The sequence below is a fragment of the Arachis hypogaea genome, chromosome 1 (assembly GCF_003086295.3).
Source record: "Arachis hypogaea cultivar Tifrunner chromosome 1, arahy.Tifrunner.gnm2.J5K5, whole genome shotgun sequence".
Lineage (NCBI taxonomy): Eukaryota > Viridiplantae > Streptophyta > Magnoliopsida > Fabales > Fabaceae > Arachis > Arachis hypogaea.
In genome coordinates, this window is record NC_092036.1 from 2,077,064 (window position 1) to 2,093,279 (window position 16,216).

Here is a 16,216-nt window from a genome sequence, read left to right on the forward strand (position 1 = left end):
GGACTACCTCATCCCCTTGGTATGCTGGTGCAGTTTCGATCTCGACTTCTACTGATGGATCTTTTGTACCATTGCTTCAAACCACAATGGCAAAGCTTCATAAGAAGCTTCCCAACCACAAAAAAGGTTCGCAATTGCCTTTTGCTTAGCGAGCCATGCTTTGCGGTAATTTGTCATATAATTGAATTTTGACTGCAATTCAGCAATCACAGATTTCACTTTCAAAGATGGATCAGCTTCAACCAATTGTTTTATCACCTCCGCAATCATGTCTGAATTTAGCTTGACATGATCTTGAGAAATTCTAGTTCAAGTGCATGTGTGACTACCATTGTATCGTCTTATAACCCAACAAAACTTTCTCTTAATAAGACTAGCACTAATAAGCCAATCACAACTTGTTCTGTATTGTACACACTTAGCATAAAAAGTGGTTGGCTCAGATTCACACACCCAGTAATCAACTCTCCTGCGAATGGTATAATCTTTAATTGCTGCAATAACAGTATCTCTAGAACTGAATTCCTGCCAACAACAAATTTACCGTACGTAACAACAATAGGATCTACAACAATAACAATAAGAAATAATTCTAACTATTGCTTTATGATTCAATAATAATAATAATAATAAAGACTATTTACCTGAATTGACATACTCAGAAAACTCTGGTGTATTAATAACGTCTAGATCCAAAGCGTGCATGAAAGAAGGCTCTCTAAATGGATGTTGGCTCGCCAATGCATTTTCCACTTCTGCAACGTTAGACTCAACTATTATATCATCTTCACCCACTTCTTAAGTTGGACCAACAATATGGTAAGTGCCCTCAAATTCCTCTTCACTTTCAGTGTTATAAACTGTCCAGTCGATGTTAACCTCAGATGAATCAACCTCAACTAATTCTTCAAACTCAACATACAACTCGATAACGGATCCTTGTGCTCGTGTTCGTTGGTAGATCGAAAACATTCCTTACATACTTGCTTCGTCAACCACATGCATTATTTGAAACTGAATGAAACCACCAAATACTAAAACATGCTGTCTATAAAGAATATTTAAGACTCTCTTTAATACTTGATTATCACCACATTGATAAAATATACTCTTAAATTCCTCATATGTTATTGCAAAAGGAATAACAATATCACGTGGATTCTCACATACAAAACTCACACCATCAGATGTTTGGAAAAATATTTGACCATTATAATATATTTTCAAACTAATACCTCTTTTCATTTTTATACTCTTACATCCTCAAGAAAACAAAACACTCTCACACTCAATCAACCGAATACCGTTCCTCCTTTTATAATACTTCAAATATAATTTTTTTACTCAGAAAATGACAATGTGAATTCACAATACACGATTTGTGTATTGACAATGCACAATCTATTACCAGTTTAATATTTAAGAACACAATACGCGTTCTGCATATTGCTTTATAAATATTAAAAAATCGAATACGCCCTATGCATATTGTATTTATAAATTTTTAAAAACGGAATCTATCCCTGACAATCCGTCTTCTGTAAATTCCACCGATGCCAGAATTTCGCAAAACACTCTCGCTTCCAATATTGAAGCATTAAACCAAATGTTTTACAATATTCAAAAAAATGAACTAATTTTATCCGATGTAAAATCTTTATTCACGATATTTTATTATAAAAATTTATTTTTAATGAAAAAATTTCACTTTTTAATTTAGATATAGAAGAGAAAATGAAATAGGATATAATTATAGAGTGTATGAGTGCTTTATATAGCTGTGGTGTCAAAAATTAAGGTCAAACCATCAAATTTGTATGAAATATAAAACTTGGAGAGTCAAATTTGTGTATATCCCACAATTTTAATAAATACAATTATAATATTAAAATAGATCATTCATCTCACTTCCTTATCTAAATTTGTTAGCCGAAACATTTAGCACGTACAATAACCAAAAGTAACCCTTAATAGTAATTTCACCTTAGTATTTGAAATAGAAAGAAGACTACGACCGTACGTCATGACATATGGACTCGTATACATATGTATATCACTCTCTCTCTCTCTCATACAGTAAAAGTGTAAAAAAGGAATCTGTGTATCTGTATCTCTGTTCTCAGCTGTCAGGCAAGCTTCCTTCAATTCAATACAAACCTCCGCCCAGCACGCAACACAACTCCCACAAGAAACAACCAAACAATCTCTCTCTCTCTCTCTCTCTCTCTCTCTCTCTCTCTCTCTCTCTCTCTCTGAGACTCTGAAACTCTGAGTAACTAAACCGCAACACTCCACATTCTCTCTCTCTCTCTCTCACACACACACAAAAGCTGCCCCACCTTGAGCGTGTTGTTCCCAAATGGACAACATTATCCGCACCCAACGATGAAGTTCTCTGGCGACTCTAACCATCCACCGCTGCCATTTTTGGCGAGCATTGTTCCCAGCGGCGCCCGAAACCCCTGCCCTTCCTCGAATCTCCAACAGTCGCCGAGGACCTCCCGAAAACCTCCCGTGAGACGAAGCGGCGCTCCTAATGGCAGACGAAGCAGGCATGGAACTCTCCTCGAGACGAACGGCGCCGGAGCTGCAGGCAGCGATCAGCTCCAGCAGGACGAGAAGCCGGTGAGTTACTTCGGTTGGAAGAGGGCGGCCGTGTCGGCGCGGAAGCTCGCCGCTGAGTTGTGGCGGCTACAGCTCCCGGAAGTTGGCGATCACGGAAGAAGCATCGCTGAGGATCGGTTGGGACTTCAGGTAAACCCTCCTTTTTTCTTTCAACGATAATTGATTTTTCTTTTTAATGTTTCTTTTTTTTTTGGTAGAAAAAATGAAATATATTTTGAGGTTCATTACCTTTTTGGTGTTTCTTTGGTACTCTGCTTTTTAATTACCGTGTAAGGTTGAAATTTGAAGTTTCCATTCAGCAATGCGGTTCCTACTTTCTACCTTTTATTGTGTACTGTTTTGTAGGCCCACCTTGGTGATTCTATTGCTGCGTGGTTTCAAAGTTTAAGAGTGTTACACATTTAAAATTTTTTCTTTCTTCCTTTCTTGATTTTATTTTTATCTTGATTTTCATGATTATGCCTATTCCATCTCGTGAATGTTGAGTAGAGTTTTGTATTAAGCTTTCAAGGGACTTTCTATAGTACACTTGGTTGTTGTTTGTTGCAATAAATGTTGCTACTCAATTAAAGTATAACCTGCAAACCACTAATGAAGAAAAAAAGAGACAGTGCTATAGTTATCCATCATTTTCAACGAAGCAACTACAATTTCCAGCCATAAAGTGTTGCGTAGTTGACTTATGATTGATGTAAGTCTTCTGAAAATTTATTATGGTTCTTTGTAATATACAAATAATTGGAGAAATAGGTTGAATAGAGTTTCCCTGTAGAGATAATGGAAGTTATACGTTACTTATGTTAGATGTATTGATTTATGATACCAAAAATAGTTAAAATGACCATCAATTTGGAATGGAAGTAGATCTTTTGATTGATCAGTTGTGAAATTATTTGCAACGGAATCTGGGAAGTCGCATGTTTCCAATTCTATCTAATTCTTGTACACTAGATTCTGTTATTTGGTATATTTCTATGCAACACATTCGTTGTTTCATTTTATTTATTTATTTATTTATTTTCAACTGGAAAGGATAGGCAAATAAGCCTAAGTCTTAAGCCCCTGGGACTTGAAGTGGTAAATGGTATGGTTCCTCCCCGAGAGAGCTTCTTAGGTTCGAACCTTTGACCTTGTGGATAAAGCTCACCCAAGACTTAGCCCACTTGCTATAAGCTAACTCCCTCTGGGTTCTATGCAACACATTGCTGATGACATTAGAGAATTAGTATTTCTCCGTGGATCTTATTCTTATGTCATTCATGGTTATCAACTTCAGATCTTGTTAGTTCTTTTGGGGTATAAATTTGATATTTTTTTCACTTCCACTTTTAACTAGTACACACTTATCTACAGCATGGAATCGGACGCTCAAACCTCTATTTTCTCAGTCATCGAAATGGTGTGATGCATGGAGACTTGAAGAATCTGTCATTAAGTCCATATGCCATTTCGCGGACAAAGGATAGAAAGCTCTGTGAGGTAACATTGCAACTATTAAGTATTAACAGCTCTGAAGGATTTAAGATTGTAGTAAAGGCCATATATTTGCATAAAGGCTTGATCATACTGCATTCCTTTTCAGCTCCACCATTCTCTCCAGTTTTCCAGCGCCGCAGCGGAGGGGATAACAAAATGGGATCCTGTTAGTATAGAAACATGGGACGAGGCACAATATATTTGCAACCATGTGAAACTTCTTGACCAAAAGGAAAGTGCTGTATCTGCTCTTGAAGCTGAACTAGAGCAGGCTCGTGTGAGGATTCAGGAGCTTGAGACTGAGCGTCACTCCTCCAAAAAGAAACTTGAGCATTTCTTGAAGAAAGTTAGCAAGGAAAAAGCCTTATGGCGAAGCAGAGAGCATGAGAAAATTCGTGCCTACATTGATGACATTAAAGCAGAGTTGAGTCAAGAAAGGAGAAGTCGTCAAAGGATTGAAATTGTGAATTCCAGGTTAGTTAGTGAGTTGGCTGATGCTAAGTTGTTAGCAAAGCGCTGCATGCAGGAGTATGAGAAGGAAAGAAAGGAGAAAGATTTGATTGAGGAAGTGTGTGATGAGCTTGCTAAGGAAATTGGAGAAGACAAGGCTGAAGTTGAAGTATTGAAGAGGGAAACTATGAAACTCAGGGAAGAAGTAGAGGAGGAGAAAAGGATGTTGCAGATGGCTGAAGTCTGGCGTGAAGAACGTGTTCAAATGAAGTTGATAGATGCAAAAGTCGCTGTTGATGCGAAGTACTCACAAATGAATGAACTTGTAGCAAATTTGGAAATCTTTCTTAAGTCAGTAAATGTTAACCATAATGGAACGGATATAAGAGAAGCAAGTTCACTTAAAAATGCTGCAGCTTCCATGAACATTCAAGACATCAAAGGATTTTCATATGAACCTCCCAATCAAAACAATGTATTTTCCATTTTCGAAGATCTGAACTCTGGTGAACCCAAGGAAAGGGAGATTGATCCATGTGTTGTGCATTCTCCAGTGAGTCATGCCTCAAAGATTCTCGCAGCAAGTCCTGAACCCAATATGATAAGTAAGGTTAACTTTCCAAGGCGATTGGACGCATCGGTGCATGAGATTGTTGATATGCAAGATGACGGAAGTGGATGGGAAATTGTGAGCCATGTTGAGGATCCAGGATCAATCTGTTCACCGGAAGGGAGTATCCCATCTATGACTAAGAATTATCGAGAGTGTAACATCTCAGAGAGGAGCAGGTTTGACTGTAAAGAAAATACCAGCGAAGAGTCCCCATTAACTGAAATTAGTGAAGTTTCTTCAGTGTTAAGTAAGCAATCAAAGAAAGTATCATCCATAGCCAGGTTTTGGAGGTCTGGTCCGACTAATGCGGATAACTACAAGATAATCTCTGCAGAAGGAATGAATGGGAGTCTTTCAAATGGGAAGTTGTCTAATGGGAGCATCATGTCTCCTGACTGGGGATCAGGTAAAGATGGTCTAAGTCCCCAGGATCCTCTGTGTCAATTGAGATCTCCCGACTCCGGGAGTTCACATAATCAGGGTGCAGAGAAGAACAGTTTGAAAGCAAGACTTCTAGAGGCCAGGATGGAAAGCCAGAAGGTTAGGTTGCGCCATGTTCTTAAACAGAAGGTATAAAGCTGAAAATAGAAAGGCTCAGAAGAGATTTGTCACCAACTTGACCCAACAATGATACACATGATGACATGAAGCAGTTTCATTTTGAATTGTGGAAGTACAAATAGATTGCTTCTACAAAATCTGCTCAGAAGTGAAGAGCCAAACGTAAATGCACTTTTCCTTTTTCTGACTTTTGGCCAGGTTCAAGTTCTCCATTATCACTCATACTAAGTATAGAGCAGATTTCATTTTATTTTATTTTATTTTTTATATATTAATTTTCTTGCCATGACGTTGGATCTTAGGAAAATTATGAGAGGCACGTTGCTTGTACTGTATAATTTGAGTCTGAGGAAAACATTCAGCGAAACTAATAATCATAAATTATAGATAATAGCATGATCTTTTTTTCTTTCGCAATTTCATTTTTTCTGATAAAGGTGTGGCTTACATTTCGTCATAGATTATAGGGTATCACAAGGAATGATGTCTGGTCTTGGGACAAAACTACTGGAATGGACCACTCAATTTTTTTCTTCAATTGTTTGGTAAAGAGGGCAAGGTGAAAGCTTATACTTTAACAAACAATTCAACAAAAATAAATAAATAAATAAAAGGATCCATTTTCGAAAACTACTATAGCGGTGTTACATACTTGATCCTTGAAATATTGAGGGCTAACTACCTTCTTTTCCACTATTAAATGCTTACAACCACGTGGGAAGACAGACTATGCCCATGTCGATATAACAGCTTACAGCATTACGAAATACATTTCCAAGAACAATTTTAACTCCGAAAAAATGGGAGAGTTTATCTATCTATTCTTATTATATAAAAATTGATATCTAAGTTCTTCTATACTGTATTTTTTTTTTGGTGACCTTCTATACTGTATTTAAACCATATTTCTCTTTCTAATGATGCCATATCAATAATTTTGTTTACTTAGCAAAATTTAAAAATCAACCAATCATCTTTTAGTAAAAAATTTTGAAAAAATTAAAAAAATGCTTATCTATTATTATTCAATTAAAATTTAAAGTACTAATTAAATATAATAAATATATATAAAAGTGTCAAAGTAATAATTATAAAAATTTTCAGTTACAAATATTGAAATTCTACAACTATACATATCAATACTATTACTACTACATTATTTGATTTAGTAATGCATACTACATAAAACTCTACTACTCTTTATTTCTTAATTTTTTGTACCAATTAGAGAAAACTCTTTCAAGTAATTTTAAATTTGCCACATTTTTTTACTAAATACATTCAAATATATCATGATTATAAAATTGATTCACAATTTTGGTATTTTTCATTCTCATTCATTTTTTTAGACTCAAGTAAGTTTAAATTTGGCACATTTTTTTATTACGTATATTTAAATATATCATGATTATAAAACTAATTTATATTTTGGTGTTTCTCATTCTCATTATTTTTTAAAATTTTTTTCTTTAATTATTTACAACCCAAAACATACCATAAGAAAATAAAGTATAACAACTAAAACAAAGGTAAAAATGGAAATAACAAATGAAGATGTAATTTGTACAACTCTAATAATAAGCTATATTTCAATGACCAGTATGCAAGTCTATGTGAACGAACAAATAAATCTATTCTTCCTGTTTTTCTTCTAGATCTTTCTTTTTTCTTTTGTCTATGTAATTATTGTGTTCAATTTCAATGTCATACATTTTCGTATTTTATATTTTTTACAAAATTCTGCAATTTTTGTTTCATCTTCCTATTTTTCCTCTTATATTTTTTCTATGTAGTCAACTTCATAAATTTCTGTGTTTAGCTTCACAAATTTATAAATTTTTTAACAAAATTTTTCATTTTTCTGTTTTATTTATTTTTTATTTTCCTCTTATTAATAAACACACAATTTTGAAGAAAAACAACGTAAAAAAAAATTCAGAAAATTTACATTTTCTCTCTTGTTTCTTTCTCTAGAAAAAAAAAAATTAATAAAATGCAAAATAGAGAAAAAGAACAAAAAAAAGAAGCAAAAAGAAAAAACAAAAAAACGTAACAGAACAACAGCAGAAGAAGAAATGTGTAATTTATTTAAACCTATATTATTTTCATAATGAAAAAATTAGGGCTCCCAAACTATATAATTTATAAATAAGAAAAAAGATTAATCAGTTTGAATTTTACAAGGTGATTTTTCTCTCCGGCATAAAATTCCAAATTCCAAAATATAATCAATTTGAATTTACAAGGTGATTTTTCTCTTTGGCATAAAATTCCACAGTTGTGATATTCGATTTCGAATTTCTTTTTGGAAGTTGCACTAATTATCATTCTTATATCCAAAATAGTTGACAATAACCATTATCCACGTTATCTATTCATCATTATTCACTTTATCTACAACATGGGTCCAAAACATATATTAGTGACTCCGGCACAAGATTCAGGTGAAACTTCAAAACAAATTAAACATTGAATTACACTCCCAATCAAGATTTAAGAAAATGCAAGCAGAAACTCGGTACATTCTTTGTCCATGACCATTAACATGAGCCATATATGGAGGGCAACAACTGCTATGACAGAAGCTGCAGTGACACCAGAAGCTCAACAATGCAGAAATGTCTAGCAAAGATTTCTGAAGCAATACAAGGTTTCATGAGCAGAGATTCCAAAGTTCTTGTTTTCATATAGATATGAAGAAAGTGATCACCGGTACCTCTGAAAAAGCTGTGCTCAGTTATCAAAGTTGTCGATTTTGATCGGAGTAATATCATCCGCAACATTGAAGTTCCCAATCAATCGTGCAAAGAAGACCATTTGTTGTTCAAGTGTAAACTTAATGTTCTCAGCCTGCATACAATCCATTGCAGCATGCAGTCACTGTTTTCTACATCAATTTCATTTCTATCTAGAAAAATAATTCTCCACATACCTTTCGGAAACCATGTTGCTCTCCTTCATATTCAACAAGAGCAACAGGCACCCCTTTTTCCTTCAGTGCCTGGTAAATTTTCCGAGCTTGATCAGGAGGCACAACCTGCAAATGTGGCATCAGACTAGATCTCGAGATTATTTAAGTTACACATGGTAATATAATAATAATAATAATTGCATTGTTACTAACCTTGTCCTCTAATCCTTGAAATAAAATTATGGGACAAGAAAATTGGTCAACATGGTTGATTGGGGATCTTTCAATCAACTCCTTTTCACCTCCTAAAATTAGTGAAGATATACAGATTAAAAACCAGAGGAAACAAATAAAACAAAGAAGTAACTGTTGAATAGTCATCAGTGACTTACCAACAAGCTTATCAATGTAATGGGATTCGAATTTATGAGTTTCTGCACTCAACAAGCTCAAATCGCCTACCTGTTAGAGAAACCAATTGTAAAAATAATTCTCTTCATCAATTGTTAGGTCAATATTTTAACTTACATTCTTAGTAGATCATACGATGTGTTAATCTTGATATTGGCCAAAATATTGAATTTAGAAAAAGTGAGGTTTGTTTAAAATCTGTAAGATACTAAGATTAGATAAACTTGTCCCCAGAAGAAAACAAAACTATGAAGCATGGACACTAACTATGGCGGTGTGTCTGCAAGAGCAACCCAAATGGAACATGGACACTTGTCAGAACCCCAATCAACAAACGTTCCACAAGGGTCAAGATTTTCTTTCAAGGTTGGATATGCACCAGACACAGCTATACACACAACTGAAATGCAATATATGCACACCTAAAAGCATGCGTGCACATTGTTTTTATTTTTTATTTTTTTGTAGTTTCATCTCTAATGTTTGAAACCTCCTTTTTTTTGTCCCAAAAGCTTTCAAATAGACTCAATGTTGTCCCTCTATTAAATCCGGAAAAAAATATTTTGCACCCTTAGTAACGTGCAGTGAGAATGTAATTAGTTAGCAGTTATTGTCAACCTACCTATTGTCACTATGTTGGCCCATTATTAACCTACTTATTCATCAAGTAAACCCTAATATTTTTTTGGTGTCTAAGTAAACCCTAAGATCTTCTAACAGAAACGTTACTAGATTTTTCTTACCTCTATAATCACAGCATTAACATATTCATACATATTAAGAGAGGAAACGAACACACATTAACAGTGTCATGTACTTCACTTATATTTATGGTGGGACAACATTGAGTTCATCTGACCAGAATGCTAGAGACTAAAATAGTACTTGAACCATTTTCCCCTTCTTTTTTCTGTTTGTTTGATGGCTCAACAAGAAGTAAAACGTCCGATTGAGGATAAACAAAAAGAAAAAGAGAAAAGGAAGGAAAAAGTTCAAAATATGATAAAAGGGTGGAAAAGGGTTGGGATGCCTTTTTCTTATAATATAAGGTTTTTGTTTTATTTTCATAAGCTGAAATTAGTTGCTTCTAAAGGAGGGGGAGGGGCACAAGAAAAGAAAAGAAAATCTCTTAAAAACTGTATCATTAAAATGTTTTTTAAGCTAAAAGAACTAGTAACTAATCCCTAAAGATTATCATAATCAATGGATATAAATATAACCATGCATGACAAAAGTTAGATTGAAGTTTCAAAAGCACTCACACCATACAAAGAAGCCCCAGCTTTAAAAGTGTCTCTAAAAGCAAGTGCAGCTAAAGTGGTATACCCACCAGCTGAGCCTCCAGTTATACAAAGACGCTCCCCATCAACCTTTCCATTTGCCACCTAGATAAGAGATTATACAATCACTCTTTTAATAGATTCATCAACCACAAAGGTAAGGAAAAAGTAAATACATAAGAATTACCAAATATTTAGCACAACTACAACAGTCATTGACATCAACTATTCCCCACTGTCCCAAGAGTCGTTCTCTGTACTCCCTTCCATAACCTTTTCAAGAAGTATTAGTCAGTTTACTTTCCTCCTTTCAACAACTGAAACGGACTATAACAGGCTATAATGAACACGAACTCGAATAGAAAATTATTTGCAATGAATATTTCATCGGATGGCCAGAAAATAAACAAATAAATGGCCACCGGAACATCTATCGGCCTCAACTACAAAAAAAGAGAAAGATGAAAAAAGTATAATGTAATACAGGGAAATTAAGTGTAGCCAAAGTGAGAAGCATACCAGTGCTACCACCATAATTAACATCAGCAAATGCCCAACCTCTACTAGTCCAGTACTGAATGCTCAAATTTAAAAGTCCACGTGTTTCAGCAGTAGGTCCCCCTGAAATATTCAAATATAACATGCAAATATTTAACAAAGATTACCGTGGCTAAATGAATTAGAATACAGAAGAGAATGTAATGAATTTTTATACAAGACCAAGATTTACCGTGGCTCTTCAACAATAGAGGTGGCTTTTCTCCTTGATTAGCTTGATAAATAGGATTTGTTGGCGGATAAAAGTACGCATAAGCATTTTGACCAGGAACCTCAGTTGGGAATTCAATCAATTCTGGCTTACTGATATACGAACTATATTTTAAGCTATCAGGTGAGGAGGACCAAATAATATTGAAGTTGACTACTTTTGATTTATCATCATCTAAAGTCACCTGAAAAGCAAGGAACCAACCATCTCAGAGGGTGCATTGACAAAAAGAATCTGATTTTTCTTTTCCTGTTTTATCTTTAAAAGAAAATGGGCTCGCCGATGAGGATGGGAAACACCTTGGCAATCGATGATGGATGAACTGCAGAAGCTCCCTCCAAATACAGGCATTCTTTACCAGAAGTCTACAATGGCAACTTGCACAACTTAGATTTTAGAGTTAACTATGAAGCAATTTATCTGGATCCACCAAAAAACAAAAGGGAAAAGAGAAAAAGTGAAACTAATTTAAAAAATTACAATGTTATCCAAATCAGTGAAAGGAATATCAAGCGGAGTTAGTGTTGAGCTCTGCACATCATGAATAATTCCAAGATATGACTTCCCCTGCTGCCTGAAAATACAATCAAAACAGAATGAGTGGATTAAGGTAAAAATGGAAATGAGTGAATCAACAGAGTTAAACTAACCTGTAACTGCAAACAATTGAGTTTCTCTGTTTACCACTTTGAACAAATACATATGAGTTCATACCAAAAATCCACAATGGCCTTGCAAACTCAGCATCCAAAAAATTAACAGGCTCAACCTTATTCTCAGATTCAATCTGTAACCAACTCATTAGTTAGAAAAGAACTATAAAAAGTGAAGTAATCAATTCTTTCAATGACCTGTGCATGCCATCAATTTATCTTTGACAATCATTCTGTTGCACAAAAGCACGGCAGAAAGGAAAAAGCCCAAATATGATACTTCAGGGCCACAGAGTAGTGTCAACATATATAATTTTTATAATCAAAACAAAGGAGATATTAAACATAACAAAGGTGGAAAGATATTAGAAATTAAAACTGATTTCTGGAGACAATTCATACGAAGATCAAATATAAGATTTTGCCAGCTCTTAATATTATTCATAGTAGCATATTGACACTACAAAATCTTAATTTGGTAAAATCAATACTGCACTCATCATTCAGAATATAAATAGAAAAGTACAAAAATCTTTGGAACTCTATTTGTTGAAACAAGCTCAAAGCAGAAAGGCACTAAGTTGGCTATGGAACTTCCATGTTAAAATTTAAAGCTGCTGAATGAACTGTTTACAAGTGATACAATATTAGACACACATTGAAAGAACAAGCACCAAACAAGAAAATTCAAATTGAGAAAACACTATGTCAGCTATGAAACCTTCTTGTCAAAAACATTTGAAGCTGTTAATGTAATAAAATATAATTTTGTACCCACCGACATATATGTGCATATATCCTTCCACAATAATTTAAAATCCAGCAGAATATGGAGCAATATAGAAGCCAAAAGTTAATATAAGTTATCATACACTAGAAATGGGTAGCAGCAATAATAAGATAATGAAAATTACCCATCTATGGATATTCCAGAAACCATTTTTCCTATCTGTGATGAAAAAAAGCTCACCTGCATATTAACATATTCAAAGAATAATTAGTTTGAAGAGGCACCTAAAGGTTATAACTAATGTTCCTGTTAGATTCAGAAAAAAACTTTGAATCAGCACCAAGTACAACAGAAGCCGGCAAGAAACAATATCACTCAAAGCATGGGAGTTACAGTATATTGTAAAAGTTCTACATCATTAAATATTAAATAACCTAGAGCAATAAGAATCATGCGTCAATGTCTAATGAAATCATAACTGGATGATATTAAGAAAATATCTTCTTTAGCCAACAAAACTACATGCTTGATAACTATAGCCAAGTTTTTTTAGTTTATAAAATGTAAAGTTCTTTTTCAGGATTAAAGAAGATGCCAAATTTACATACCATCAGGGGACCACTTAGGCTCAGTTGGAGATTCCACAAGTGAAGGATCACCCCCAGCAACACAGACGCGCTTGTGGATCTCTCTGTATGGAACATTAAGATAATTAAACTCCAAGTTGAAAAATAACATATACAAATATCCCAAATCAGTAACTCCAACTATCATCAGTACTTGAAAGCCAGATCCAATACACAAAATAAGAGCATAAATGGATAGTTAAAAAGGAAAAATCTTCTAGAGGGACTAAAATTTTTTTGTAAGCCTGTATCTAAACAATGAATCAACGTAAGGAACAGTATACCAATACATTTGAAGTGTAATAGTTGGGATTTGAAAAGTGGATAGAAATTCATTCATCACCTTTATTTATAATACCATCAAGTACCAGCTGTTTGAACTTGTAACAAATATGGAAAAAACCAAAAAACACATAACAGAAGAACGCTTCCTAATCACCTAAATGGGAGAACTACGTGGTAGGAAAGCTTCTTTAATTTACAGCTAAAAATGAAGTGTTCAGCTCACCCATTTTCTGAAATATAGCCAACCCAAAGTTCTGATCTATCCCATGGCATGTTGGGGTGACTCCACTGGATCCATGCTATCCTTTCACTTTTAGAATCTAGACGTGGGAAAGCATAAAAGTCACTCCCGCCAACTAGAACTTGTGGTTCTGAATATTGCACAATCCAGTCAGATGTAATTGCAATGTTTGAAAATCTTTGAAAAGCAAAAATGGAAGTATGAAACAACCTCTCCCGAGATTGAACTCACAACTAAGAAGAGAATTATTACCCTGAACATCGTTGCTGCCAAGTGCTATAGACACAATTGTCGTAGGAGGATTAAGACTGCTCTCCCGTCGATCTACCATCATGATATACAATTATGATTGAGTAAATAAATGATTTAACAGGTAAAATTTAAAATCACTATGGGGTGGGTCTTTCTAACTTAAATGTTGAAGACAAACAGCTCTGAGACAGCTTACCTTCCCTTACAGTGATAAAACGGTTGAAGCGTGAATCCAATATTCCATCAGCATAACTTACTACAGGTCCACCATAGTCCGGAGTGATAGGTGCAGGAGGCACATCTGCTATGCCAAAAACCACAAAATACCAGCATTAAAGTAGAAAACTGTAATGCTGCATCACAGTTACACGAACGTCTAACAGTAAAAACGAACGAAAATTCCATATTGTTACCAATCCATCCATTCAATTCAAAGAAAATCCCAACTAAAGACTGATCTTGAAGATGAAACCAACAGGAGTAAAACTGTAAAACCAGAAATCATGCCAAAAGGAGCACATAACACAACACAAACAAAAATATCATTTCATGTCAAATTGTCAATAGTACAGCCTAATAGTAGAGACAATTGAGGATTAATCAATAGTCAATAGTCAATAGTCAATACTCACTCAAGGAACTGAGGGATTGCTTGTATAACCTCTGATCCTTGTAATTTGCGAAAAAGACGACATCCCCTGAAACAGTGAAAGCACCACCTCCATACTCTTGGGCCAGTGTCCTCACTCCAAACTCCTTTGGAATAACATCTACAGGGTCACTTCCCGGATTTTCCGGCTCAAGAGCAAGAACACCCCGTCTGAAACACATTGAGTAGCTCAAAAGACTTTAAACAATAAACCAAAATAAACTTGCAAAATCCAAAATCTTTCTAACTTTGACCCTTCCATAATAATGCCACTTTTGGAAGGAACAAACACAAGTTATTGTTAAGGATTCACACTATTTGAACCTCTCATAAGACTAATCTCGCCGAACAACATGAAAGTGTTTTTTTTCCTTTTCTCTCCGTTTAATCTTAACTATGAATTTCATTTCTAACAAGAAAAGAGGTAATAATCGAAGAGAGAGAGTTAAGACTTAAGACCCTACCCTCCTTCGGTGGGACGCGATTCGAGCCAAATGAGGCGACCATGTTCATCGACGGCGGTTCCCCCGAGCCTCTTGGAGGCGCCGGAGACGACATCGGCGGTGATCGGTGACTTCCAAGAACCGTAGGGAGCGGTTACTGTGTTGGAGTAAGAGGCGGCAGTTGAAGTCGCCATTCCCCTGCAACAGAAGGAGGGGCGGCGGTTTTGGTGTATTCGATTATGAAGAAAAGTGGTTTTGGCAGAGAGAGAAGGCAAAAGGAGGTAGTTGAGAGTGTGAGTGTGAGTGAAGAAGAGGGACTTGGAAGATGAAGAAAAACGGGTGAGAGTGAGAGTGAGAACACCAGTGCCTAACGTGGCCATTGACCATGTACTGTTTTTGTTTTACTTTTTAACTTGCATTGAGTACCAGTTCCGAAGCTACGTTCCAGGGAGGAAACTGCTACGTACATTTGTCTCCGAGTTAACTCAGGCCTCTGAAATTCACGAGTTGCAATGATTTGGTTCATGATTTTCTAATTGTTATCATTTTAATTTTTTAGATTTAAAAAAATACACTAATATAGTCACTTTTTATCAATGTTGTTAATGAAATAATTTAAGTCTTATTATGTTAGATATATTAAAATAATGTTATATGTTATATACATTTTGATACTAAAAGAGCACTAAATGATGTTATTTCAAGATTTGAACAATATTAAAAAAAAGAATATAACATTTTAGTATTGTTCAAACCCTCAAACGATATCATTTAGTGTTTTTTTTAGCGCTGAAACGTATATCACGTTGTTTTAATATATCTAGCATGACCAGACTTGAGCTACGCCACTAATGATGTTGAGTTCCGACGATAGAAAATACACAAAAAATTATATTAATACATTTTTTTAATTTTAAAAATTAAATTATAATAATTAAAAAATTAAAAACTAAATCAATACAACTCGTCAATATTAGAAACTAAAATGGAATGTAACTCATTTGTATCAATTTCATTTCCTAGATTGCATTTGTAGAATGAAAATGCTTATTTAAGAAATGTTTTACTTACTCCCCAACCCATCAATAAAAAACATTCCATCCACTTCCTCTTCAATCGATTGCATTCAATTGAAAGCTATTGATTAGTCATTAGTCTTTGAATGGAATGTAGGTCATTTTGAGGCACTTTAATGAGCAATTCCTTTTGGATAACTATGAATCAAGTTGTAATAATTTTGT

The 16,216-nt window shown here is 34.7% G+C and overlaps 2 protein-coding genes across 2 annotated transcripts; one reads left to right on the forward strand and one right to left on the reverse strand.

Annotated features, from left to right (window-relative positions):
* Nucleotides 1-1,996: 1,996 nt before the first annotated feature.
* LOC112789904 (uncharacterized) lies at nucleotides 1,997-6,142 on the forward strand. Its single transcript, XM_025832063.3, has 3 exons — nucleotides 1,997-2,754; nucleotides 3,979-4,104; nucleotides 4,208-6,142. The coding sequence occupies exons 1-3, from the start codon at nucleotides 2,386-2,388 to the stop codon at nucleotides 5,738-5,740; spliced, it is 2,028 nt and encodes a 675-aa protein (XP_025687848.1). The 5' UTR covers nucleotides 1,997-2,385; the 3' UTR covers nucleotides 5,741-6,142.
* A 1,881-nt stretch (nucleotides 6,143-8,023) lies between these two features.
* Nucleotides 8,024-15,509, reverse strand: LOC112789910 (uncharacterized). The gene is made up of 19 exons (XM_025832076.3): nucleotides 14,997-15,509; nucleotides 14,516-14,703; nucleotides 14,080-14,184; nucleotides 13,884-13,955; nucleotides 13,614-13,761; nucleotides 13,088-13,170; nucleotides 12,664-12,719; nucleotides 11,747-11,883; nucleotides 11,577-11,670; nucleotides 11,396-11,461; nucleotides 11,058-11,280; nucleotides 10,847-10,948; nucleotides 10,515-10,600; nucleotides 10,310-10,432; nucleotides 9,029-9,098; nucleotides 8,850-8,941; nucleotides 8,658-8,762; nucleotides 8,442-8,575; nucleotides 8,024-8,360 (listed from the first exon to the last, which is right to left on the reverse strand). Exons 1-18 carry the CDS (start codon nucleotides 15,353-15,355, stop codon nucleotides 8,459-8,461), a joined length of 2,226 nt encoding a protein of 741 aa, XP_025687861.1. The 5' UTR covers nucleotides 15,356-15,509; the 3' UTR covers nucleotides 8,024-8,360; nucleotides 8,442-8,458.
* Between the last annotated feature and the right edge of the window lie 707 nt (nucleotides 15,510-16,216).

Coding starts and splice junctions, on each gene's coding strand:
- LOC112789904 (XM_025832063.3), top strand. CDS start 2,386: ATGAAGTTCTCTGGCGACTCTAACCATCCACCGCTGCCATTTTTGGCG. Junction 2,755..3,978: donor AGGATCGGTTGGGACTTCAG/GTAAACCCTCCT, acceptor ACTTATCTACAG/CATGGAATCGGACGCTCAAA. Junction 4,105..4,207: donor AGGATAGAAAGCTCTGTGAG/GTAACATTGCAA, acceptor ATTCCTTTTCAG/CTCCACCATTCTCTCCAGTT.
- LOC112789910 (XM_025832076.3), bottom strand. CDS start 15,355: ATGGCCACGTTAGGCACTGGTGTTCTCACTCTCACTCTCACCCGTTTT. Junction 14,704..14,996: donor TCGCGTCCCACCGAAGGAGG/GTAGGGTCTTAA, acceptor AATGTGTTTCAG/ACGGGGTGTTCTTGCTCTTG. Junction 8,763..8,849: donor TTCAAGGATTAGAGGACAAG/GTTAGTAACAAT, acceptor CCACATTTGCAG/GTTGTGCCTCCTGATCAAGC.